At 39.7% G+C, this 26,155-nt stretch overlaps 1 protein-coding gene across 1 annotated transcript in view; it reads right to left on the minus strand.

Annotated features, from left to right (window-relative positions):
* Positions 1-2,847: 2,847 nt before the first annotated feature.
* Positions 2,848-26,155, minus strand: part of LOC140940481 (protein lin-9 homolog) — a 40,227-nt gene continuing 16,919 nt past the window's right edge. The window contains exons 6-26 of the mRNA XM_073389455.1: positions 26,079-26,109; positions 25,102-25,149; positions 24,034-24,122; positions 23,568-23,631; positions 20,340-20,401; positions 18,705-18,786; positions 17,776-17,851; positions 17,432-17,527; positions 16,348-16,385; positions 15,741-15,835; positions 13,950-13,989; positions 13,433-13,467; positions 12,348-12,385; positions 12,153-12,196; positions 11,533-11,613; positions 10,523-10,603; positions 9,797-9,841; positions 6,715-6,818; positions 4,829-4,898; positions 4,190-4,284; positions 2,848-3,256 (exon numbers count right to left, since the gene is read on the minus strand). Of these exons, the coding sequence (XP_073245556.1) occupies positions 3,157-3,256; positions 4,190-4,284; positions 4,829-4,898; positions 6,715-6,818; positions 9,797-9,841; positions 10,523-10,603; positions 11,533-11,613; positions 12,153-12,196; positions 12,348-12,385; positions 13,433-13,467; positions 13,950-13,989; positions 15,741-15,835; positions 16,348-16,385; positions 17,432-17,527; positions 17,776-17,851; positions 18,705-18,786; positions 20,340-20,401; positions 23,568-23,631; positions 24,034-24,122; positions 25,102-25,149; positions 26,079-26,109 (1,414 nt within the window). The 3' untranslated portion in view covers positions 2,848-3,156. The remainder of the gene's footprint in view (positions 3,257-4,189; positions 4,285-4,828; positions 4,899-6,714; positions 6,819-9,796; positions 9,842-10,522; positions 10,604-11,532; positions 11,614-12,152; positions 12,197-12,347; positions 12,386-13,432; positions 13,468-13,949; positions 13,990-15,740; positions 15,836-16,347; positions 16,386-17,431; positions 17,528-17,775; positions 17,852-18,704; positions 18,787-20,339; positions 20,402-23,567; positions 23,632-24,033; positions 24,123-25,101; positions 25,150-26,078; positions 26,110-26,155) is intronic.

Here is a 26,155-nt window from a genome sequence, read left to right on the forward strand (position 1 = left end):
GGGACCGATTCTAGGTGTTCATTCAGAAAGATGTCCATTACAATAGAGTTAAAGGGGCTAAGAGCCTCTTTACATGGAGGTGGGGGACCCCAGGTAGGTGAGGTAACCCGCTTAGGTGGGGTAACCCGTCTGTTCATATAATCTCTCATATGGTCACCCCACCTATCATGTAAACGTAATCAAATTAAAATGACAGATTTAATGGAAAGGCGGGTCACCTCACCTACCTGGGGTCCCCCACCTCCATGTAAACAGGCTGTAAGTCATGCAATTTGCTTTCTTCCTATTTTAAAAAGCTAAAACATGACTTCGCATCAACACAATTCCAAAAGTAAAGGTCCAGTTTTGTTACTTAAGACTAGATTTACCATGTCATCTATTCCAACGGACGGACGGACCCGTCAGGTCTTCCGAGAGCTGCAAGGTACGTCCGTCCGTTAGAACGGCGGCGCCCTAACGACAATCTACCCTCGCAAGATGCCCAACCTAGCAGAACTAGTGCGACTAGAACCTAGTGCGACATGTTGCGGAAACAGATTTCCCCAAAATTTGTGTTGCACAATTAAAAATTATCAACACAAAATGGAGACTTCTTACTGAAACATAGCCCCTCTAGTCGTGTTTCTTAACCGTTACATTTCCCGCTGTGGCCACGTCAGGTAGTTATAAGACCGACTTTACCTATTAATTTACCTTAGCCAAATCTTAAAATACACCGCAGAAACAGTCGCTCCTTTCTTTAAACGGGATGTTTACAGGAGAAAACTCTCACCGCCGCGAGTTTCATACCGGGATGACTTTTTGATTTCGAATCGCGTTTACATGATGATTGGGTCATTTCATATCTCGTTATTTGTAGGTACACTTCATGTTGACAAAATACACGTGTGATTCAAAATCGCAAACATTACGCATGCGCTACCTGTTCCAGTCTACGGGCAGACCGGGTGGTCGTTTCGCGTTTACATGATGCCGCTGCGAGATTTCGTACCGGAGTGAAATTCTCGCCCCGGTACAAGAACCGGGGTGAACTCACGCCGGGGGGACTCGCACCGGCATGTCATTTTGTGGTGGTATCATGTAAACAAATGTAGCGCCATGAGAGGGAACCGGAGTGAACTCGCTCCGGGGCGAAAGTCGCCCCGGTGTCATGTAAACACCCCCTTATTTCCATAACGGTTGATGCCACTCTTGGCAACCAAGCATGAATTCCTCCTCTCTTGGTCATGGTAAATACAATACTCCACTAGAAGCCACCCTTTGTTTAGCTTCTACTTTCCAGAGACATAGTTTACAAAACTGTCGCAAAATCACCGTAAACAGACCATCTATTAACGGTGCGTTTCATTGGATCACAGAACATCAAAGGAACCGACAAATCCACCCTAGCAAGAAGATCTCAGTGGGGTGGTAGCTTTGACGGTTGTTGGTTAATTTTTTCCAATTTTGACGGTTGACGGTTTTTCAGTAGAAATTTAGTCCAGGAGCTCAAGTAAATATTAGTTTCTGTATAAATTAATTTTAACTTTTGTGTCCTAAAGGTTGTCATGGCCTTTCGCTTTTAAAATTTCGAAATAATTTCAGATATAAGCAAGTTGTGAGGTCTCGTAATGTTTAGAGAGTGTGTTTTCAGAACATAGGAACTGCGTTTTCCAGTTTAGAGATTCTTCAGGAGCCCGAAGTCCGTGAAGATCAGCTGAAATAGTGAAATTTGAGCTACCTTAAAACGTTTTGACGGTTGACGGTTAAAGTTTAGGCCGTTTGACGGCTGACGGTTAAGCCTACTGAGGGCCCCTAGAAAAGAACTGACATCGGTTCATTTGATGTACCATGATTCGATGATCTCAGATCACTAATCCTGGCCTGTATCATCTCAAAGCCTGGGAAAGCACCCTAAGTTGCCTCTTGTCCTTCCTCGGGGATGGCCGCATACGCTCGCATAATAGTGATGTGGCTGTGTATACTCTGGATTATCAACTTACAATAAGACAAAACATAAATTGTTAAATATATAATGTTATGCGGGCTGGGATCACATATTTCGGCGGTATCAGTTATAAAAGACGTGATCAATTATAAAGGCTTAACGAATGCAAATAAGATCATCTGCGCAAAGCTTGGTAAAAGAGAACATTAAGGTTTACCGGATGATCATTCCGCGGTTTAAATATATGATTTTCATGTATTCATCATTTAATTAATTACAGTCAAACACGTCAATTTTCATATTTGCGACTTGCGGAGGATCAATCCGCTAATGGAGAAGACAATGAATTAGACAGTAACGATATGATAGCATGCCAATGGGACTGGTCAGGCTTGTATGTAGGAAAAAATTCCTAGTTTCCTTTCATAGTGAAAGCTGTCAAATAATAGTCCATAAAATAAGTGTCATCAAAAAGGCATCGATCGTTTCCGGAACGATATCAGTGGTGGCGCCCATTCATGCGCGCCCAACAAACGACCACTGCTTTGGTTCGAAATTCGCCTCTAATCATTTAGGTTTACCTCCATTTTCGCAGACAAGTGCTAAGAAATATCTGTTAAACAGTCAACTCGCCACTTCAAAAACGGAGAACGAAACTGGGGCCGAAACGCAACCCGCAGTTAGTTCTGGGAACGCGCCGGTCAACTATTGGTCAATTTTTCCTCCTGTCCCTAGTAACAGTCCCAGAAGTCTTTGCGAAAGTCAACTCGACCCAATTTCCCTCTCGTTCCTAAGTGGCGAATGAACGCACTCCATTCGAGCAATGAAATCCCCCAACCCCCCTCCCCTCACCCTACTAAAAACACAACCTCCTTCCCAGGGTTCTCTCCTACCCGTCCCTAAGGAGGGAGAACCTGGGAACGACGTTGCCAAAAACACTGAGTTTGTAAACAAACCATTCAACCGAAAAATCCGGTTTCACTTTCAAATGCAACAAACATTTTCAGCGAGAAAATTTCGAAACTTTGAGTATAACGACCTCTCGAAGATGTTTGTATTTGCGGAAATATCACAGGAGGAAGAAGAAACCTTTCACTCGCTTGATGACATTTTCGGGATTCTAAACCGGAGTTTTTCATTGAATAGAAAAAACCCTTAGTTTACATGGTTAATACAGAGAAAATAAACTACATTTCCTGTCCATATTATATAATGACGTGGTCGCTTTGCTATGAAGAGCCAGCCGACGAAAAAGCGTGCAGATTACCCATCTGACTCAATCCGGACTGAATGTGAGCAACATGGATTTCTACGTTGTTCTGAAAGCAGCTGAAAGAAAAAATATAAACCCCATATTAGCAAATAAATGAAATGAGTTGCTAAGAATAACACACTAATGAGCTACGTTTTCTACCACTAGCAACGAATGTTGAGTATGAGCACCCCCCAGAACTGTTTTCTGCTTTCTCATAAAAAAAGGCCCTCGAAAGGACTGTGGATTTGTATCGCCCGTTGGCTATGACGAAAGATGGTACACAGCTAACTAAAAAGCAAAACTTAAAGGACAACGGTTAATTCTGAGGATTATCTCCCAACCAAAAGCAAACCGCCGCCAAAATGATTGCACTTTGAAACAATGTACAGAGAGGTCGATACAATGGTGGATTGAAGTCAAATCCTGGAATAGCGCTAATCGACCTTTCAGGACCCTGGCTCATATAAACGGCGCCTAAATCTATCGTGTTTTAGACGTTGCCGTTGCCGTTGCTGTTGCCGTCTCCGTCATACCGTATGGCACGACATTTTTGCGAGAGTTTATTTTTGCTGATTGGCGATTTTTTTGTGTTTTGCGGGAACTAATTTTTGCGATTAGGACAGATTGGTTTTTCTTGCTTTGAATTAATTTTCGCGATTTTCAGAAAGTAACCAGTACCCAGCATTGATAATATTTTCGTTTTTATTGAGTACGTGCAACAGAAATACATATTTTCAAACAATAAACCAGTATTTCGTTGTATACCGTTTTGTTTCTGAATAAAACAGACAAGTTGTGATTTAACATACACAATTTCTTAGTACTGTATTTTTGTGCACCGAATTTAAGTTAGCCAATATTTACTCTGGAGTAAATTTTGCGGGAAAAATGTTTGCGGTATTTTTTATTTGCGGGAACTTATTTTTGCGGATCGCTGAAAAATCGCAAAAATTAGAACCCGCAAAACTTTCGTGCCACACGGTAGTTTCATAAGGTCCGCAACTCACCTGATGTTTGAAGGGTCAATAGTTTTCTTGATTTCATCCACAGCATCGGACAGTGATTTAAACTCAAAAGTGTTGAGGTCATTCTCAGCTAATGACTGAACACAAACCACAACCGTTAGGCGTTGGTTAACCATAAACCGGGCTGGCGCAAGATAAAATGTAATACAGTGGAAACCGAGTTTTCGAACCACCTCGGGAAAACCACGATTGTTTCGAGTTATTGGGAGGTTTGAAAAATCGGTAGAAAAGTTACAGTATTTGACTTGTGAAGGAAAGTTAAGTTTGGTCTAGCCTGCGTCACAGACGAAACTTAAGTCCATCTGCGAAACAGCGTCGAAATCCTTGTTCTGGGCTTCCACCTGTGTACCAGGATTTGAGTACGTGCAATGATTGGCAAGTAAAATAAGGTATTGTCGGCTTGCCAATCAGGATGAAAGGAAATTCGAAACGTACTTCCGGTAATTCATTGAATCCGTTGGAGGCCCAGAACAAGAATCTCGGCGCTATGCAGACGTCCCTAATCGGGGTTAAATTTCGTCTCGGATACAGGCTAGGTTTGGTTCAAATTATCGGGAATTTCGAAAAACCGAGGGTTCGAGAATTCGGGATTCTAATTCTGTAATTTTAACCTAAGCATACCTTAATTTGAAGCATAAGAGATGTCAGGCCTGAGACAATTCGAATCAATGGCTGACTTGTTATAGCACCCCTGGAAAAGACAACAAATAAGAAACATCGTTAGGGAGGGACCATTAGAAAAGTAATAATGGGAGGGGTGGGGGATTTTCAGTTTGCAGGAATTTTTTTCCGGTCATTGTTGATGCAGGAATTTTTTCCCGAGTAACGCCCTGCGCAGGAATTTTTTGGGTGGAGACAAACTGTAAAATTGTTACTCTCTATTCTTGCATTTGTACTTTACAATTACCACAGATGAAAAGATACACTGCACAACAACTCGAATTCAACAGGTTTTTTGTCGATGTGTACAACTAGAGAGAGGAGGAATCCATTAGGTGTGGAAAGCTTCCCTCTGCAAATTTTTAATCCGATTAGCCTTGCCTCTGTTATCCCTGTCGCATAGCCCATCATAAAGAAAATAAAAGTTGGCTCGGTGTATTGTTCATAGAATTAACGTACAAAAATAAAGCATATTACATATTATGTATATTTGCCTCACTATGTAGTCACTTCGGACATTATTCATGTAATTCGTTGGACTTTGACGGTGACTGAAGTCATATCAACTCATTTCACACCTGATGGTTGACATGGATTGGTGGTTGTTGATCCAAGAATGTTGAAGGTGTGGGTGGAGGGGGAGGGGAACCTGTGGGTTAAGGCACATTACAGTAAAACCCCGCGACTAAGAACCCGGATTTTTCCAAGTTAGCCTAAACAGGTTCTTATATCAAGGGTGGTTAGCACAAGTTTAGCCCCTTAAGGTTCTTAAATAGGTTCTTATTTTCTGAAGAAAAAACTCAATATAGCTGAGAGTATTTAGTGGTTCAACTTATTCCTCATAGAAAATCTGCATACCATCATCTTGCAGTTGGAATCATAAGGCACCTATGTCTCCAAAGATTATTCTGAATGTTGACTTATCTTATTTCCCAAGTGTAAAGCATTTTTTCATAGAGTTTAGAAAATAAGAACCTGTTTTAAATTTTAGGCAACAGAGGTTCTTATATAGAGGGGGCTTAACTGGCAAACTTTAGCCTAACAGGTTCTTAAAATTCAAGTTCTTAGTTGCGGGGTCTACTATACCACACATTCTGTCATAGTTTCTCTCTAGGTTCAGCAGACGAAGTCTGGCTTTATTATTGCTTGTTTTTTTATACCTTGAAGGTTAACTCTCCTTCTGTAAGTATATTTTTTTTTTGTCACTTTTGGTTTGCATAATTTTTCTTTCAGGCAATTTGGTTTGCATTAATTTTTTTCCTCAACCCCTCCCCTCTTCCCGCCATCACTTTTCTAATGATCTGTCCATTGCCAACTTGTGGTGCGTTTCACAAAGACGTGTCGAGAACGCTTTGATAACCGTTTTGGTTTTACACGTGCTACATGTATTTGTTCTCAGTTTTGATTGGTCTACTCAATTTTCTCGTTCGGTTAAGTAATAACTTAGGTCTTGATGATGATGATGATGATGATGATGATGATGATGATGATGATAACCGTGTAGTTTGCAAGGACAAAAAGGCCAGCGACAAGTGACACGCAGTTCAAATTGGTGTTCAATATGTTGAACGTTGTTGAACGAAGACAGAATTAGGTTGATAGATGATCGACGAATATTGAACCGTCTGTGACTGGCTGTTGCTCATTCGCACCCCATTGGGTCACTATTTAGTAAACTTCACACTGCGTTGATTGGCGTTGCTTCCACTGCTGCTATGTTAAACGAAGACATTGGAAGAGGTCACAAATGATGCAAGGAAGACACCCAAGTGGGTGAGCATTTTTCAAGACAAGCGACACCCTGTGCAAAGGAGGAATAGCATCTATATAAGCAATTTGCTACTTACAAGCCCACATTATTCAACTCCACGACTCGCGCCGCTTCTTCGTCACATCTCTTTCTAACGCTGGTGGTCTGATCCATGGACTGAACTCCCTGATCTGGCGCAAGCTAAAACAAACATGAACAAAATGATTTCATATAGATGTTCTTTTCTTTTCCGTTTTCTTCTCTTTTATTCAAACTTAAAACAGTTTGGAACGAGCTTCAGGGATCGTTTCCAGTTCCTCAACTAAGGCTGGAAACCTTATGGGTTTTACCTAAAGAAGTGCGTGTTCCTTGTTGAGTACTCAAGTAATAGAACTAAGAAAATATGCTCCAGTTAAGCGGCGAGGGAGAGCGTGATGAGGCTAACACATATATTTAGCCAGGGCTAAAGCCGAAGCTCTCGTTAATATACTTATAATTTACTCAAACAAAAAATTAGATCGTGTAATGCTCAACGGCGTCGGCAACGTGAAGGGCACAAACGAACAAACAAACAAACAAACAACAAGATTGGCACGTGTAGCACACTTTTTTGTACATTTCTTTGCCGTTGTTCTCGCAGCGCAAAACTTCCTAGTTACACCTTTTATGGAGAAAATGTCATATGTGATCACAAAAAATTTTACTGCTTGTGTTTTCTCTGCCGCTCATTTTCACCTTGCTGGCCGCTTGCATTTCTCATTTTCTCACCGCTAATACAAAATTTTCATGTTGTTCTTCCAACGAAATTCGTCTTCTTTGTTTTTCTCTCGCTTTAACTCTCTCCCCCTCTTTTTCTCGTTAAGGTGACTCGACCCAGTCATTTTGTGAGGATACCATCCTACTTTGAAGCTCTCTGGTACCCCCACCTTTACTTTGATCGTAAGTCTAACATATAGCATGGATAATATATAGATCAATTTACAATATAGCATAAAATTTTTGGCGATCTGAGTAAATGTCACGTGGTTATAGTGCCACGCCTTTTTGGGGTCTGAGTCGAAATTCTGCTGTTGCCGGCATTTTTCGGTGAAAATCTCTCGGCTACATATAGTGCGTATTAGTGCCTTGCGTTGAACAGACTTTCACCAAAATCGCAAAGACCCAATGCGAGAAATTCAGCGGTTTCCAAATTTAGGTCATAATTTATGCGAAAATGAAAAGCCAACTTTTCACGATTATATCTAATAAACTATGAGATTCATCCCTTTATTTTGGGGATCTTTATAAGAGATGGGTCCTTGCAAGTCAGCAAAAAACTTTAGGGCCTTGTAAATGCAGGCGATTTCGAGCAATGCAAACATATACAAATTATAGTTTTAGCTAGTTGTTCACGTTTGTCAGCGTTTAAGAGTCCTTCTCACGAAAAAAGCATTTTCTTAAAAATTCGTCGTTTTTTTTCCTTCAAATTTTTTCAGGGCCACAGTTGATTAACTGACTGCCCGAATTCTGAATTTCATGATCATTGAAAAACTGACATTATCTTCTATCAAGCCCAAACTTGAGTAAACATTGAAGATTTTTAGCGTTTTGGCTGAGTTTGTGCTTTGGGAGTTTTCTATTGTTTCTAGTCTGTCATGACACAACATTTTTGTTCTTCCATTCTTCTATAATTTGTATATGTTTGCATTGCTCGAAATCGCGCGCACTTACAAGGCCCTAAGGTTTTTTGCAGACTTGCAAGGACCCATTTGTTATAACGATCCCCAAAATAAAGGGATACATCTCATAGTTTATTAGATATAATCGTGAAAAGTTGGCTTTTCATTTTCGCATAAATTAGGACCTAAATTTGGAAACCGCTGAATTTCTCGCATTGGGTCTTTGCGATTTTGGTGAAAGTCTGTTCAACGCAAGGCACTAATACGTACTATATGCAGCCGAGAGATTTTCACCGAAAAATGCCGGCAACAGCAGAATTTCGACTCAGACCCCAAAGAAGCGTGGCACTATAACCACGTGACATTTACTCCGATCGCCAAAAATTTTATGCTATATTGTAGATTGATCTATATGTTATCCATGCTATATGTTAGACTTACGATCAAAGTAAAGGTGGGGGTACCAGAGAGCTTCAAAGTAGGATGGTATCCTCACAAAATAACTGGGTCGAGTCACCTTAAGCTTCGCTGGCCTGTCGCCTACGTTCTCGTTTTCTCTGTCTTTCTCTTTCTCAATATTCCAAATTTGTGGACATGACAATTAATCTAGGCATAATACGTTAGACAACACGGATATAAAAACAATTTCCGCTTTTCATTTTGTATTTATTGACTCTTTAATAGTCTCTACATCACAAGACGCGGTTAGCCATGCGATTTTCCGCCAAAACAATCTCGAGTTGCATTTGGGTTGCCATACCTGTTGATCGAGTAATTTTACAATGGTATGCCTGTGGTGCGAACGGACGGATGTACGGTCACGTGACTACAAGTCACTACCAAAATTTCTCGGAAGCATAAATAACCAAGTTTTCTTACCCCTGGTGCTCCACGCGAGAGCTCCGCTAATAATTTTGAAACTGTCCACTCTACTTTATTAAGCTTCCAGCAGTTGGCCCGAGTAATTCACATTTATTCCTCGAGCCCGAATGGGCCCTGAGTCAATAGCCCATGAGGCCGGAGGCCGAATGGGCTATTGACTCAGAGGCCATGAGGGCGAGAGGAATAATTGTTTTAGTAAAATCCAACTAGTTGGTAAAAAACATCGAGAATAAAAAAAATTTAGCTAGTTAAAGCTAGACTTTAATCCTTTTTTGTCGCCAAAAAGCGCGCTTTTCGCTACTAGTAGGCTATAACATATAGCCTAGTAGTAGCGCAACCAATTCGAACGCAGCATTGATAATAGACCACTATTTGGATTTTACTAAATGAAATTAGTCGAGTCTGAGGTTTGCTCTCCTTGATTTTTGTCTTTCTATTAATTTCTCTAAAGTGATTAAAAGTGAACGTTTAAGTCAGTTTGAGAGATGGAAACTACTATAAACTTGCAGGAACACATCAGCGAATTTGCCGTGAAGAAAGAAAAGGAGGCAAGTAACCAAGAAGAGTATTACAAAAATAAAAGAAATATAACGTAAAAAGTGTAAAATGCGTGATAGAAATTGTGTAAAATGTACATACCTCTTGGCAATATTCCTGGACTCCTGTTAAGTATTCATTGAGATCCTGCAACAAATACAAAAACCGAGCACAGTCAATCGACGACCATGCTGAGGTACAGATTGGATAACTAAAAGTATTCCCTGGAAAATTTGTAAAATATTGGGCCACTTACACATAAGAGATCAAAGTAACCGTAGAGTTATGAGACATCAACTGTCGTTGTTAGAGACCTTAAGATCCAGGTTTTTTTCTGCAATTCCCGCGAACCGCGAACATCAAGACGTCATGTGTCTTATCAAGTTTGCGGTTTGAGGTTCGCGTTTGTACGGCTAGACCACGCCCTAAAAGGAAGTAATTTACCGCAAGGTTTTTGCACTATAAAACAATAATCCCACGTTTGAGAGAAAATACTACTTTTTTGAACTCTTTCGCTAATTAATTATCGAACTATTTTTCATAGAAACGAAATTTTCAAGACGATGTCTCAGCTGAAATAGAAGAGAACGAATGAATGAAAGCAAACATGGCAGCCGCGAACTACAACCCGCGAATTTTAAGTCCTAAATATGGGCAGACGGGTCACGTGAAACCGCCAACCGCCAATCGCGGATTCCCGTTTGCGGTAAGATGGCCAAACCTCGATCTAAGGTCTCTATTGCCTTATTAACAAAGACCAAGGCACGTTTAACGTTGACTCAGCCACCTTAGTATTGTAGTGACAATTTGTACACACAAATCACATACCTTATTAAGCCGTTCTAACTCCAACACCACGGATGCATATCGTCTTTGGAATTCCTTATCAATTGGCTCTTGATATGATTTCTATACGAAAAGTGTTTTGAGTCAAGTAACATGCACTATATCACATGCGCACTAGCTTAAAAAGAAGGCGTATTTTGCAGTGCGAGCGATAATAATAATATTATTGAGAATCGTACTCTCCCGCCATCTTGGAAGTTAAAACTGAACAAAATTTCGGGCGATTCATAAAATGATTTCGGTGACCGCGCTGGAAGTAACAAGCTCGCGTTAAGGAAAAAAAACGCCTCCTCTGCAGACTACAGGCGCACGGCCATGAAGTAAGAAGAAGCAGATTGTATCTCACTAAGTCTGTTTATGATGTCGGCACCCCCCAGATCCTTAACAGTGTGTGTATTAAGTGTCACACTAGTCGGCCATTGAACAGCTTGCTCGATCGTATGTGTTGTTGATTTTTTTTATCGAAGTCCTCCCTAATTCTGTTTTTACATTTCCGTTTCTTTTCTTTTCTTTTCTTTGTTTTTTTTTTTGTTGTTTCTAAAGTATTGTTATTCTTGTTAGTTGTATCATTAATTTTCTTTTTTTTTTGGACCTCATAGTGGAGCTTGCTCTGTGAGTGGCGAAGTTTATAAATAAATAAATGAATAGATTTACAAGTTCATCCGACTTGACAAAATGACATCTTGGTGTCTCAGTCCCAAGCCAACACAACACACCATCATCCTCTAACATCTTAGGAAGGTTTCAAAAAAGTGATGCTTCAGTTGCACTCTGACCCGGTTCAACAAACATTTTGGCAATTCCTAGTGATTTTGTAACTTAATAACAAATTTCCACGGTCCACATTTCAATTTCTTCAACACTCCAGGGCTGTACAGCGAGAATCTAAAATTCTACGAATTAAAAGTTTTTCCTACAGGCGTATCTTGCTAAAAATACGTGCCTGTGATGAGTAGACGTAATACACAATGAAAACAAAATGACTGTAATACCATTTTCTCTGCTTGTGTGTTCATGTCTCTCAGTTTTTCTATGCATTCCTTTTTTACCAGCAGGATCTTTGATAACCTTGTCTGGAAAAATACAATAAGTTTAATACCCAAACTCTCATTAAATACTCTTAATAAAAAAAAAGACCTACGCTTCATTTACTCAACATAATTATATTAACTGGCTAAATCATAAAGCCACAACAGAAAATGAAAGATCTTGATAACTGTCCAGTTCAGTCTATTCACACTAATATATAACAAAATTACGAGAGCAAAAGAAAAGAAACAATTTAATAACTTTCAAAGAAGTGCACTCTGGTGAGAGGAGCTTAGATTTATCTTACTGAAAGAGAAAGCACTTTTTACTGCAAGGCCACTAAAACGAAAAAAAGAGGAAAACGGCGAGGGAAAAAAATGAAGGGAAAGGGATCAGTAACTAAACATATCTTTTTACCCTGATAGGACAAATTTACAGGCATCGTGGACGAGGATATCTTAACTCAGTTTGATGATTCGGTTGACGAAAAACTTTGCTTGATCGCTATTTGCTTTATTTCGTCCTAAACGTAAATATTAAGAATTATTACTTGATAAAATCCGTCGATTTATGATCCACTTACCACAAGAATCAGAAATCTGATGGGGAATCCGCCCAGAGTGCCACCTTAAAAGATAAAAGCAATTAAACAATGTAACTCTTATAACAAATAGGAGTTGAATTAAGAAAAAATGATAGATGCAGGTACTATTTGTTGATGATGACAATTCATATTTCACGCCACAGACAAAGATAACATGGATGATGCGAGGAGTACCTTGTCCCTGCTGGGAGATGGCATCTTGAAGTCGCAACCTGTCAAAACCAGCATTAACCACTGTTAGAACCACTGATCTATGTTAGAACAGAGTTAGGACAAGTAGTCAGTGGGTGAATGGGAGAGGATTACGATGTGGGGTATTTGACCTTTTCAAAGCCCGCTGTTTAAAGTCCTCAACGTGAGTCTAACAAAATTGTTCATTTCACAGCTGCAAAATAAATTCTACTTGAACCCCGTATATATGGATTGAATTGTCCGGGTTGAAGGGTCACTCGACTACCAAGTTACCCTGAGGCAGCCAACTTCTCCTTCATTTCCTTACAAAACTTGGAGAACCGTCCATATGAGAAACAAGACGCTGGCTTGGCTAAAGGGGTGACCCGCCTTTTTCGACGATTGAGTCACCCTCGTAGCCGGGCCAACTTTCTCCATGTAAACACTTTGGCTTGCCCAGTCGGGTCAACTCGGTCAAGGCGAGACAACCAGAGCATGCGCGAGCACTCTTAGCTCGGAAAAAGGGGTCAACATTTTACTCATATACACGCTCGCTAACGTCGACTCAGCTGGGAAGGTGACCCTCTTTCCGGAACAACTGTTTTCTCCATATAAAAGGGACCTTACTTTTTAATTTCTGTGGTCACTGATGGGCTTAAGACAGTTCCCGATGACAAGCAACAACGTCCTCCTCTACTCTAACTGGCTTCATACAACCCGAGAGGCGTGATGATTGACTTCTCCGAGAAGGGGCAGGTTTAACACTGAATTATGGAGTTACAACTAAGTTATACCATAGCTAATAGAGTGGAATGATTATGAAGCCCGTCAGACTCCCTTAATATATGTTTTTGTGGAACTTGACGGTGCGCAACGTACAATAGCGTTCCTATTATTTTGATCTTACTGAACAATAAAAACGTCGCATGGATTTATTCCGTCACAATTTGTGAACAAAGAACAAAGGATTGCGCACCGTTTGGGAACTTCCAACATAAAGTGAAGCACTGTTGTTTTTATCTTCGATATTTGCCCTCTTTCATAACAAGTCCTCTCTACTATGTTTTAAATATAGGTGTTTTTCTCACCTTCCTGGTGACGCTCCTATGAGGGGGTCATGGACCTTTCAAATAAAACAGATGGTTACTGACGTGATGAACTAGAAGCTTATTGAGATAATGGATTGCCATACAGGTCGCAAAATAGCAGGATACAGCAAATGCCCTGGGTAGGAAGGAAGTTTCGGTTTCACCCTAGGTATAAACCACCTGCGGTCTATACAAAAAGGTGGGAGGCAGGGAGGAAAAAGTAATGACCCAATCCAGGCACAGATAGACACACAAAAGCCCAGAAAGGTACTTCTAGAATCCCCTGCCTCCCCCGCTCCACAGAATGAATTGATAATACCGCCGGCTAGGAACGGCTGGATATAGTTAACTTTCACTGGTTACCATTAAGCCTCATTTAAAATCATCTGCGGTGTCTTGGTCATACAGCATTAACGAATTCTCACAAAACGATGAAACTAGCATGGCTGTGTGAGCGTGGAAGATACTACTTAAATGAAGTCTAACGCAATGAGATAATAAAACAACATGAACTCACCATATTTGGACTGTTCAAATCACCACCAGCGGGCAGGAGCCTGAGAAAGCAATAAGTAATATGTCAGAAACGAGGGTGAGTGCTTAATGACGGGTTGCAGACACAGAAAACAGATAAAAGCACAAGGCTGGCTGTTTCGAGTTCTTTGGAACCGATGATGAAGCACGAAGCCCAAGTTTTTGACATGTCTTCTCAAATGAAACAATAAGAAATTATGCACTGACATTTTTTCTCTGGTATTGCATTGTTTCCATGGGTTGTGTTAAACAATACATCTCACTTAAATGCAGTGTTTGACCTCAGACGGCTGAAACTTGGTGGTGTTTTATCTGACGTTTCCTAAGGTATCAAGATTCATCCACCTGACCCAAATGGTCGTCATTTATTGGCTTTGCTACATGAATATTTAATGAGCTTGAGAATTTTACATCAACAACAGCGAGTCTAACATTTCACGTCAAACTATTTCGTGTGTAAAAACGCCCGAATACTCACCATTTTCCATGGTCTATAGTCTTGTCGACCATAGAAATGACATCAAAATGTTTAAAAGTCAAATGAGACAACAAGCCGCAGACGAGAGGCGTTTGTCAGTCACTGCAAAGTTCTCAACATTTTGACGTCATTTTTTTATGGTCGATAGGAAAATTGTTGTCATTTGTTTTTTAAAATAAGAGAAAATTTTTGACGCTTATTTCCAGTAAAGTGTCTTGGAAATCCCGCGCGAGAGAAAAAGAACAACAAATTGCGACATTAATCCATCGTTTTCATGGTCAAAACTCTCATCAACCATAGATCTCAACCAATCAGCGCACAAAAAACGTTCGGTTATTGTATTATAAAATGAAACTGGAAGATTCAATATGAAAGTTGACGATAGCATTGCAACTTGAAGATTTTACTGCTAACGAGAACCATAATTAAGTGAACCTTCAAAGAGACTAAAATCACAGAAGATGGGACTGTATCAGCGGTGAAATAAAGAACAGAGACTGGAAAGGATAGAAGCCTATTTTTTTTCGCCCAAGCGATTGCACCCCCTTCAACAACAACCACTTAATTGCACATGAAAAACTATACAAGTAATAAATTAAAGTAAACTGAAAAGACAAAAAAAGAAACATTTCACACAACCCGCAGTTAGCTTAAGCTAATCGAGGGGGAGGTGACGACCGAGGAAAAAGACAAAAACGCTCTTCAACCAATGAGGAAATTTGAGAGTTGAAAAGTCCCTTGCTTGCTGAGGTAAAACATGGACCGAAGCATAAAATTATTCGTTTATACCATCGCAGAAACGAAAAAAAAAGATCCGATCAGAAGGTCTTAATTAGTGACTTAAACAGGAAAAACTGTTTGCTTGTTAGAGAATTTACTAAACATTCCCTCACCGAGTAGACGTATACGCATATCCCGTTTCAAGAATATAATGGATCAAGAGCACGTGTTTGCGATCAGCCATTATTCTAGCCAAGATTTGGTTACCTCTTTATGAAGTATACAAAAACCCAACTTTGAGATGATGAATTTTTACCGTTCATCATTCAACCAGGATAAGCCAAGTGAAGATTCAAAACGTTCTCTGGTTAGGCCGAAAAACAAAAAGCCTTTAACTTGAAAACGTTTTGGACTTGTGTTGACATTTGTTGACATAGGATGTGTGGTTCAGGATAAGAGTCTGGGAAAGTGTCCACCCACCCCTCCCCTAACCTACCATTTTGCCCTAGGTGAGATTTTAGTGTTAACGTTGATTTAGGGGAGGGATAGGTTGGCAGTTTGCCGCTTTTAGAGTACCTTGGTGGGGTGTAAGCAGGAGAGAATGCAGCGGTGCGTGGTCTTTCCTTTTGAAGAAATGAGGATATAGGCATCGTGTCATGCATATCCTCACTCTGAAAATAACAAAGAACAAAACATTAATAGAGACAAATTTTAACCTATTCAACCATGGGAATTTCGCCGAGAATCGCGTTTTGAAGCTAGTCGAGCCGTTTTCTGTCACTGCCTGGTTATAAACAGCGAAAACTTACCACAAAACCGTTTGCCCGGCGTGCACTTCGCGGCCTTCTGATCCAGATGCAAAATATTTGCTTCTGAAGTTCGGGCATGCGCCGAAGGCAAAATTTAGTTTTCTCTCCTTCCCTCTTTTTTCGCTTTTCTTGCCTCATTTTTTCTTTTCCTGGGCATTTAGTAGGCTTCATTTTGGTGGGAAAAGATTCTTGAAAAGCTTTTAGGATCTTAGGATTAGATGAAAGGAAAGGTAGGTGGGTAATGGAACAAGATTTTCATGGACATTTTCGGGTCAGCGTGGTATTTTGCCCTTTTCTGCACCCTCCTATACTGAATCGTGCTCATTCTGGTATGGTGTGAGAGATCTCTTTACCCTTGACAGGTACTAACTTACCAGTATTTCAATATCCGGTACAGAGTGATTACCAAGTCCTGTTGTAGGGAATGATAATATCACGACATTAAAACATGAACAAACAAACTGCAAACGAACAAAAAATGAAAAAATAAATCAGTTATAAAACTATCTTATTGAAAGGTTGGGGACTGATGCGATTGCTCTAACGGCAAATTAACCCACATGAAGACGCTTTGCGGCTTCTTTGCAAGAAAATCACGAAAAAGGGATCTCTGAATGGGAGACCTCTCTGCTGGGGGTTCTGGATCGCTAAAACGAATTATAGTAAAAAAAACCTCTAAGTCAGCGACTGAAAAGCAAAAATTCAAACTACATTTTATGTCCAAATAATGGCATAAAAACATTGAAATCTGCTTTCAAAATAAAGGTAACACATTCAAGTAAAAGTTAATGTATAGTTAAAACAATTCTGCAGAATATTCAAAACGAACACTAATGCATAAAAGATTGTGGCCTTGACGCAATAAACACAGCCCAATCAGCCAATAAACTTCCAGAATTTCACACGAAGCACAAAGTTGGACTATTTATAAGGATTGAGATTCATCAAGAGCATTGTCCCTCACGTATCCGATTTTGTCTCGTCACGCAACGCTCCTCTATGGCGAGAAAAGAAAAAGACGGCTGTGTCGGAGAATATCAACATAATAAATATCATTGGCATTTTTTAAGTTGCCCTTGAGGCTTTGTTATTGCTGCGTCAAATTGCACTACCTATCTGATCTGGCAAGCGAATTTTGACTCGCTTTTCTGCGCAACTTCTCAAGAGGTCGATGGAAGACGCACTGGTGTCTATAAACCAGACACAATTAGTGCAATTCGAGACAGCACCGACCCAGACTCACGCGCCATCTCAAAATGGTGATTCGCCACTTAGGAGCCGATAAGGGGACTGGTGCCGAAATGTCTTCCGCAGTTGTTAATGGGATCGTTACTGCGGACGTGCCGGTCAGCTATTGGCCAATTTTTTCCCCCTGTCCCTGGTAACAGACCCAGAAATCTTTTTCGACGTTCTCGTTGTCGTCGCCGTCGTGGCATTTTAAAATCCCTATTCACAAACCTGGTCGGTCAAAAGTGACTCTGTACGAGTAGTTGGCAGTATCAACAGCATCAATCTGCCCAGTAAAAAGACCATCTTGAGGTTCTCGAAGACGGGCTGAATCAAAGAAAAGAAGTAGAAAGGCGACAGCGTGTTAAACGTGTTTCCCTATTAACTTTGTAGGCCTGAAAATTTACACCTTAGCTAATTTTCTTGTGCTCTTTTTATTCCTGCTAGAGATAGTTAACCACGTGACCCAAAGTTGCAAAGGGCCTATCCGAATACCCTGTTATTGTTGCCTTACAAAAGTCTTTTTAAAGAACAACAACAGCGAAGAAAAATAAAGAGAAAGGAAATCAAACAACCTGTCACTTTTGTTCCAATCACCAAGGGTAGTGGGACCTCGTCTGGCAAATCCTTGAACCTGCTAAGTTCACTGACCTGTTGAAATGTAAACAACAGTAGGGCGGGATTAAAACATGCAGTGTTTCATTCAAGAGGAGGGTGCCCTTAAAGACTGATTTAGACGGTACGAGTTTTACTCACGACTATCGTACGCGACTAGCATACGTCTTGACTTTCGACCATCCACACGCGCACAATTTTCACTTACGACATCCACAATGGGTCGTGCGAATGTCGTGGGTCTAATTTACATTCCACGATCTGTCGTGAAGTCATGACGCATGCTAGTCGCGCACGATAGTCGTAAGCAATAATCGTACCGTCTAAATCAGCCTTAAGACAGACCTTCCCAGACGTTATCTGTAAGGACCATTATACACGGGAGACTTTAAGTGCGATTTTTCCTGCGATTGCAAGACGATTTGTCGCTGCGAAACCGCCGTTGTTTCGACCTTGTTTGATTTCATTTTGACGCATTTTGCCGGCAAATATCTTTTCGAGAGAAGCAAAAAATAAACCCTGAGTCTCTTAGTGGATAAGTGTTTACTCCCAACTTTAACCGCTGCATGACGACCCGAAAATAGCAACAAAATCGACAACAATTCGCCATAAACTCAGAAAATCGCAACGAAATTGAATAAAAACCGCAGCCAAAATAGAACGCAAAATCACCCAGTCGAGAACCGGCCAAAAAAATCACAAACGATGGAAACTAAACCTAACCCGGTTTTTTCTAGATACTCAGTGAAAAGGCTACGTGAAACATGAAACGTGAAACGGTAATGTGATCTTTCCAATGGCCATTTCGAGGTTGGCGAAGTCTGGGTGATCTAATGAATTAATAATAACGAATAAAGTTAAACCATTGTTGATAATTGAAGGTGCTAACCTTCCGCTGTTGGAGCATGCGGATCTTCCTTCGTTTCTCCTCCAGAGCTTGGCGCTCTTCTAAAAAAAATGCAGGGGAACACCTACAAGCCAAAAATGGAGACCACTATTAGAAAGAAAAAAAAAAACACTGATATTTCACTACACTCACTCAAAAAAAGTAGAAGTACTAATTATGAACGTCGACCAATCAGTGCCCGTTGACCAGATTCCGGACATATCTACGTCATCAGTATCGAATTTTTAGGGCAAAACGCAGACGTATCTCCCGCGAAACATCCTCAGCGGTGAGGAGCAAGGAAAGAGAGTTGTATTCGCAGGCTTTGTGAAACAAGCCAAAGAACCACCGATTGCCAACGAACGTGAGGCACCTATCAAGTAAAGCGTCATATAAAATGACACTGAAATTTAGTATAGTGCTTTTACAAAAGAAGTTTCCAAACTCCTAAAAAAAGCCTCTTTAATACTGCACGATTATGTCTAACTGTATTCTTCATGAAATTCTTGATTATATGATACCGACACACAGAGTAGTAAGTTAACATTAATGATCAAAACTTGATATGGACCACTTCGCTGTTTCGTTGTAAGTAGTGTGGTGAACTTAGATGTGCGAAGTGGTGCATTTATCGCCAAATTCTTGATTTTATCACCACACATGTCCAATACGCCCGAAAAGATCGTTGAGCGGTTGCGCAAGTAGAGGCTGAAGGCAAGTCTTCTTTTCGTGGACTTAACTCTGCTGTCTCACCATTACAGTCGACGCTGTCCTTGCGACCGCTCCCGTAGGCGACCGCGTCCACTTTTGGAATTACCCAACTGGACTATTCCTTTGTTTTTAAGCTCTTGTATGCGACCACTCACAGTCTTATTCATATAAATCAATACTAATGAAACTGCACACTGCGCTAATCGTCTAAAAAATTGGACGTAAAGTTTAGCCGTGTCTATATCCGATATAAAGACACTCATTAAACATTAATTTCCTTTTTTTTCTTTACGAATTATTAATGAGTTTCTGAAACTCTAGCAACCGACCACCCTGCATTGATTTACCATGCGGTGGCTTACGAGAGCTCATTCTCGAAGGCGACCAGTGCTAGTTATGACTACTTTTTCGAATTTCCGAAGTGGTCGCTTACGAGAGCTTCGACTGTATTTTGTTACAGTGTGCAACGGTTGCCGGAGAAAGGTGTTTCTTGACGCAACCACACAAAGGTGTAAGGTGTATAAACAAAGTCTCAAATAAAGTTAAATAGATATGAAAAGCTGGTAAATCAAAAAAAGCGGGGAAATACATTGCGGACTTGGGATTTTCACTCTTGTTATGAATTATGGATAGTCAATATAGCCCGCCTTCTTTAGAAAACATACTGTTCACTGACAAGTTCACGCGGGAAATGAGTGTTTTAAATTTCATAAAACACTGTTAAGGTTTTAGCTCCGGTTTTCCCGAGAAAAATCATAAAAAAACTCAAAGCTTTTAAGAAGAAGGAACATACCTAGAGACACGATTTTTAAGCTGTTAAATAAACTCCCGATTTGTCGGTATTAAAAACATTTATGTACGCCTCGTTTTTCAAAACTCATAAAACACTTCTACTAGTGTTTTAAACGTTACATATCTAAAACTGACCTTCGTGGTTTTCCCATTAGACGTCTAATCTCTCTCCATTCTGCTCTCCGTAGTTTGTGAGTCTTGGTATAAACGAAAACAATGGGAATAAAGTCACATTATTGTGGCATTTGTGCAACTCACAAACATGTATTACTATTTCAAGAAAAGATATCCCTGTGCAATCTCACGTTTTGGACATACAATGATACAGTTAGCCTTCCAACGAAGACATATTTCGGCGGTCGCTTCTCCCTACCCGAGCCCGAAGCGCAAAACGATTTCTGAGACGAAGGATATTATAAGCCAATCACAGCCTAGCTCTTAAAAACCCAGAAATAACCCGCGAGAATTCTCGCAAGACTACATTTCAGGTGGAGAGAAGTGACTTCAGGAAATAATTTACTATACAGCCAGATTAGGAAAAGTAACAATGAATAACCTACCAACAAAATAAATTCTCTATAAGAAGACACCATTTCGTTAATTGCACTAGGTTTTCGTCTAAGAGAGGCCGGTGTCCTGCTTACAGAAAATCAAGGCAGATTTCTGAAGAACGTCAGGGACCAATTTTCGTTTTGAGAATATGTCGGTTAGGGAAGAGATTTGACCACAGATGCCCCAAATTCGTGACCTTTTTTTTCTTTGCTCTTTCTTTTTTTCTTTTTTAAGTGGCTGTCCACCTAAGAGCGGTCCGGCGAGTTTGGGATTGCCCGTAAACCTTACCTTTATTTTTTGTGGGTGAAAAGGACTTAACGAGGAATGATTAAAATCGAGCGAATTTTTTTCAAAATCTTTTTCTGTGCTTCGCTACAGCATAAAACTTCTTTCCTGTCTGAGAGCCCTTTTTCAACTTTATTCAATGGCCAAAATTCAGTAATTTTAAAAGCCGCGCTTCTTCGTAACGGATAAATGTCGCGAAATTCTACATAGTACAATGGATTTAGCTGCATTTGACGTGTCCTACGACGGTATCTTGGAAAATTTGACGCAAAATTAAATAAAATTAATAAGATCAAAGACGAGCCACTTTACGGTTTTTTTTCTCCCTTGACAAATTCCTCCAAAGTAAAAGCTAAAATCTCCAAAGCGGTACAAAAATCACGGGCAAAATGCACTTCACAGCAAAGATCTGACCTTATTCTGTTAGAAAATAAACTCAAAGGTGCGGGTATCATTCTGCGTCGGACGCGAACAAGCGTTTTTGAGAGCTCCTTTTGTCGACATTTACCTAAAATTGCAGGTTTGGCGCCTACAATTAAACTCATATGATAAGGCTGATATTTTTGCCACGGGGCAGAATCTTGTTTTGGTATGCTTCGTCAAAATAACGCACATTTGTTGTTTTGTAAGCCATCTTAGGCCTGCAAACCGGCAGATAATGTCATAAAATACATGTAGGAATTCTTCATCTACTCGTACATTATGCAAATTTAAAAGCTCATTTACAGCGGGTTGTCGATTTCAGCAATTTTCAAAATCGTAAAGAATAAAATTCACTTCTGCTCAAACGAAGCCCTTTTTGAGTTTGAAGTCTCAGCAACTCAAAGGCTCTTTAATAAAGACTGAATTCAGCTCAATTTCCTTTTGGGTTTTCTTCATGGTCATATGCTAATTAGGATTGTTGTCACGCAATGAAAGCGGATTTGGAGAGTTTATAAAGGAGCAAGCAAGTTGATGCCTCTTAGTCAATGTAACAGGTGAGCGTTATTACGGCTCATTCGAGGCGTTGTCACTTAACGAAAGAAAATATTACAGAGAGCGAACTTACTTTGCAGCGGGCTGGGTATTTGGTTAAACTGCGCAACAAGGTGAAAAAATGTTTGCTTGTCCGATACATCGTGCGAACCTAGGGAAGGACTGGGGTAATCCAACTGGCCGCACAGAATGTCGATATCCAGACCATAAGGGAAAACAGACTTGTGTAAAAAGTGACAGAGTGTCGGGGTCAGACTGTAAAAATTGCCGCCAACCGAGAAACTTCCAAAATCTCCTAGTGGTGTCTGCAAATTCGAGGCTAGCGGATGGGCGGCTACAGAAATTAAGGGGAATTCAAATTCAAATCATGTCAAATGCTGGAAACGGAAAAAGAAACTCAAATGGAATATGAGATAAATTTCTATTTTAAAAAGGGTATCCAGTTGCTGAGTTTCCAAGCTGAAGATTGATTACATTTGAGAAGAAGTTAATAACCGTACAGAGTTTGAGATTTTAACATAGCTGAAATGGACAACCTGGCTGTAAACAAGCACGATTTGCATATCCGACGGGTTGATCAAGAATGTCAGTTTATGACATTTTTTTCGGCTTTCATTTATACAAACTTAAAAAGGCTAGTGAAAAGAAAACATATGTTCGTTATTTTGAGGATACACAACAACATTCTCAGCTGCTGAGAAAATATCTACTAAATTAAAGTCGTTGTGTGTGAACCGTTAAGCGGGCAAATCTATGCAAATAATGCCGAAAAGAGGCTCTTAAAAACGTTTCATCACGTCCAACGCAGAACGATACCCGCACCTTTGACATTATTTTCGGACAGAATAAGGTAAGATCTTAGCTGTGAAGTGCATGTTACCTGTGATTTTTTTTACCGCTTTGGAGATTTTAGCTTTTACTTTGGAAGAATTTGTCAAGGGCGAAAAAAAACCGCGAAGAGGCTTGTGTTTGATTTTATTAATTTAATTTAATTTTGGGTCAAATTATTCCATATTCCGTTAAAGGACAAGTCAACTGCAGCTAAATCCATTGTACTATGTAGAATTTAGCGATATTTATCCGTTACGAAGAAGCGCGGCTTTTAAAATTACTGAATTTCGGCCTTCGAAAAAGGTTGAAAAAGCGCTCTCAGACAGGAAAGAAGTTTTGTGCTGTAGCGAAGCACAGAATAGGATTTTGAAAAAAATTAGTTCGATTTTAATAATTCCTCATTAAGTCCTTTTCACCCACAAAAAATAAAGGGAAGGTTTACGGGCGATTGCAAACTCGCCGGACCGCTCTTAGGTGGACAGCCACTTAAGACCTGGTTCATCTCTCTTCTCGTCTCCAAGACGAAAAAGCACAGTCATACTACACTTCGTTGTTGTTTTTTTAATGGAAACGAAAGGATCGACATAAGTTACAGTAGAGTAATTGAGGGAGAGTAAATTATCTCTTTTTACGCTTAAGTTATGGACCGAACATCGACTGACTGATTACACAAAGAGAACTAACTTAACCATGAAACAAATTGAAAAAGAAAACACCAACCTTTAAGTTTGGAAATGACTCCTTCAAGCAAACATGAAAGTCATTAATGCCTTCAAATAAGACCCTAAATAAAAGAAAAGAAAAGACAAGGAAAGAAACGACCATTAAAGGGAGTTATATTTAGCAGCACCATTAGCCAAGTGATGTTTTCTTGTCTAGAAATAGGAAGGTTGCCAGCTATGATGACACAAATACCGATACCGTTAACAATCTATGTGCTGTATAGGAAGGTAAAACCATTGTCATTTTACCACCTAGATTATCACTAATCAGCCCTTCAGGAATTAGGCAAGAATTTTAAGTCTGGTGTTAATATTAATTTATCTCCAGACCACATAGCAAACCCTAGCTTGCGATTGTGTTCAAAGAGAGGCTTGAACAAAGCACTACTGGGATTCGATGTATGACTGGTAATATGACAATCAAACTGACACTGCAAGCTGTGACTCCTTACTAAAAACTGTACCTGTCTAAACTAGAGTAAAACCATTCAAAGTAGCACCATCTGGCTGCCTTGGGTAATTTCAGAAGGTTTTGTAGTTTAGCAAATGAAGCCTAAGAAGACAAAAATTATATGAAAGTTTGTTATTTAATAAATGGCTATGTAACTCAGACATCTACCTAGAGTGTAAAATAACAAGAGAATTTAATAAGGCTGACGTAAATGTCAATGAATCAAACATACATAATTTATACATAATTCTATACATAACTTTTCAAGGGTGCACAAGGGTAGTTTGATTCTTGTTCTGGGCTCCCAATGGAGCCTACAAATTACTGGAAGTGAATTTCGAATTTCCCTTCAACCTTATTGGTAAATCAGCGATGGCTTTTTTAACAGGCCAATCATGGCGCATACTCAAATCCTGGTACACAGGTAGGGATCCAGAACAAGAATTTTGGCGCCTTTTAACCGGAGTTTAGTTCCGTCTGTGACAAGGGCAGTCCACGAATTAAACATCTGAGATAAAGTTTCCTATTATAATATCACTGAAAAGGTCCAGCGATCTGAAAAACAGTTACAAATTGGATGGAAACCACCCTCGCGATAGAACTGAGGAAGGTAGCAACTGATTTTGCTATCTGACGAATTCATTACCTCCTAGTTCTCTAGACCACTTGTGACAAATTAGTTTCTGTTTTAAACCATCAAACAGCACAATGTAAATGCAATATGTTTATCACCCCAGAAAAAAATCTTCTTGTATGTTTTTCCAGGGACAAGTTTTCAAGGCAGCAAGCCTTTTATGTGGGTACTTAAGTCGAACATGGAGGATTTGACAAGTAGCGAAACCGGTGTAAAGCCTGAGGTCTACATGTATCACTGACAAACATCGTCATGATCCCCACATTTCTAGAAGAGTTGTTCCTTATAAATAATTTTTTTTTGGCGATCCCCAATCCATGATTGTAAACACACAACGGAAGGAAACTAAGCTTTCTTTGCAGCACTTTATGGCTGTTTATAAGAGCTACACATGTATGCAATACACAAAGCAATAGTTCTGTTATCAACAAAATAAAATAAAAATACCTTGGCAAGCTTCTTGTCTGTGTTTCCATTTCCAATTAAGTTTGCAGCCTAGGTTTATTAGGGACAAAGAACATTTACATGTATGTTTTCAATGGTCAATTACATCTATGTCTTACAATGGTTAAAATTAAGAAAAATACGTTCAAGAATTGAAAAGATCTGTGCGTTTTAATAAGCATCCCCAACAGGGTCTTTTAACCCAGTCATTCTGAAAAAATTTTTACCTCAGTCCCGTATATACTGATGGATTTTATTGACCTATCCTGATCCAAAACATGATGATGAAAAAAGCCTTACAAAGTTAGATAGTAAGACATTTGACAAAATCAGAGAAAAATGTGGCAAACTTTAGTTAAAACAAAATGAAGGAATGTTTCAACATTTCACAAAAAAATAAAGTCGTAGGCATATGGGAGGTGTGAGCTGACAAGAGGCATTTGTCAACAGAGGTTTGACTATAGATTATAATATGGTGGGTAGCTTCTTTTCATCAAATTTGACATAACAAAAATAATCAAATGAAGAATGATCCTCGCAGTTATGAACGAAAAAAAAAATTCAGCACTTTGATAGGATTTGAACCCTCGACCTCGCGATACCGGTGCAACGCTCTAACCAACTAAGCTATGAAGCCACTGATGTTATGAGCTGGTCAATTATGTGTTCATAAATTGCGTTCACAACTGTTCTAATAATTTTATACGATTTATTTCATGTACATTCCTCACACAAAAATAATGTGAGAACAAACTCGAAAGAAAACACTAGTAGGCTCCTCACTACATTAAAAATTCAAGTTGATGGTCAAGGTGACAAAAACAATGAACACAATGGTATGAAAAATACATGTCTGTTTCTTTTTTTACTTTTGTGGCCTCTGGGCCTCACTGCCATGAAATGAAATGCTAATAACTTTAAAGGAGCCTATTAATACAAATTAATTTACAAAATCAAAAGGTTAACACTGAGTTTCCTACCATAGATACTGTTCTCAAGCTTCCCATCCTCCTGAGAAACAAAAGAAGGAAACCAGTTGTTTAAAGAACGAACACAA

Source organism: Porites lutea, chromosome 6 (assembly GCF_958299795.1).
Source record: "Porites lutea chromosome 6, jaPorLute2.1, whole genome shotgun sequence".
Lineage (NCBI taxonomy): Eukaryota > Metazoa > Cnidaria > Anthozoa > Scleractinia > Poritidae > Porites > Porites lutea.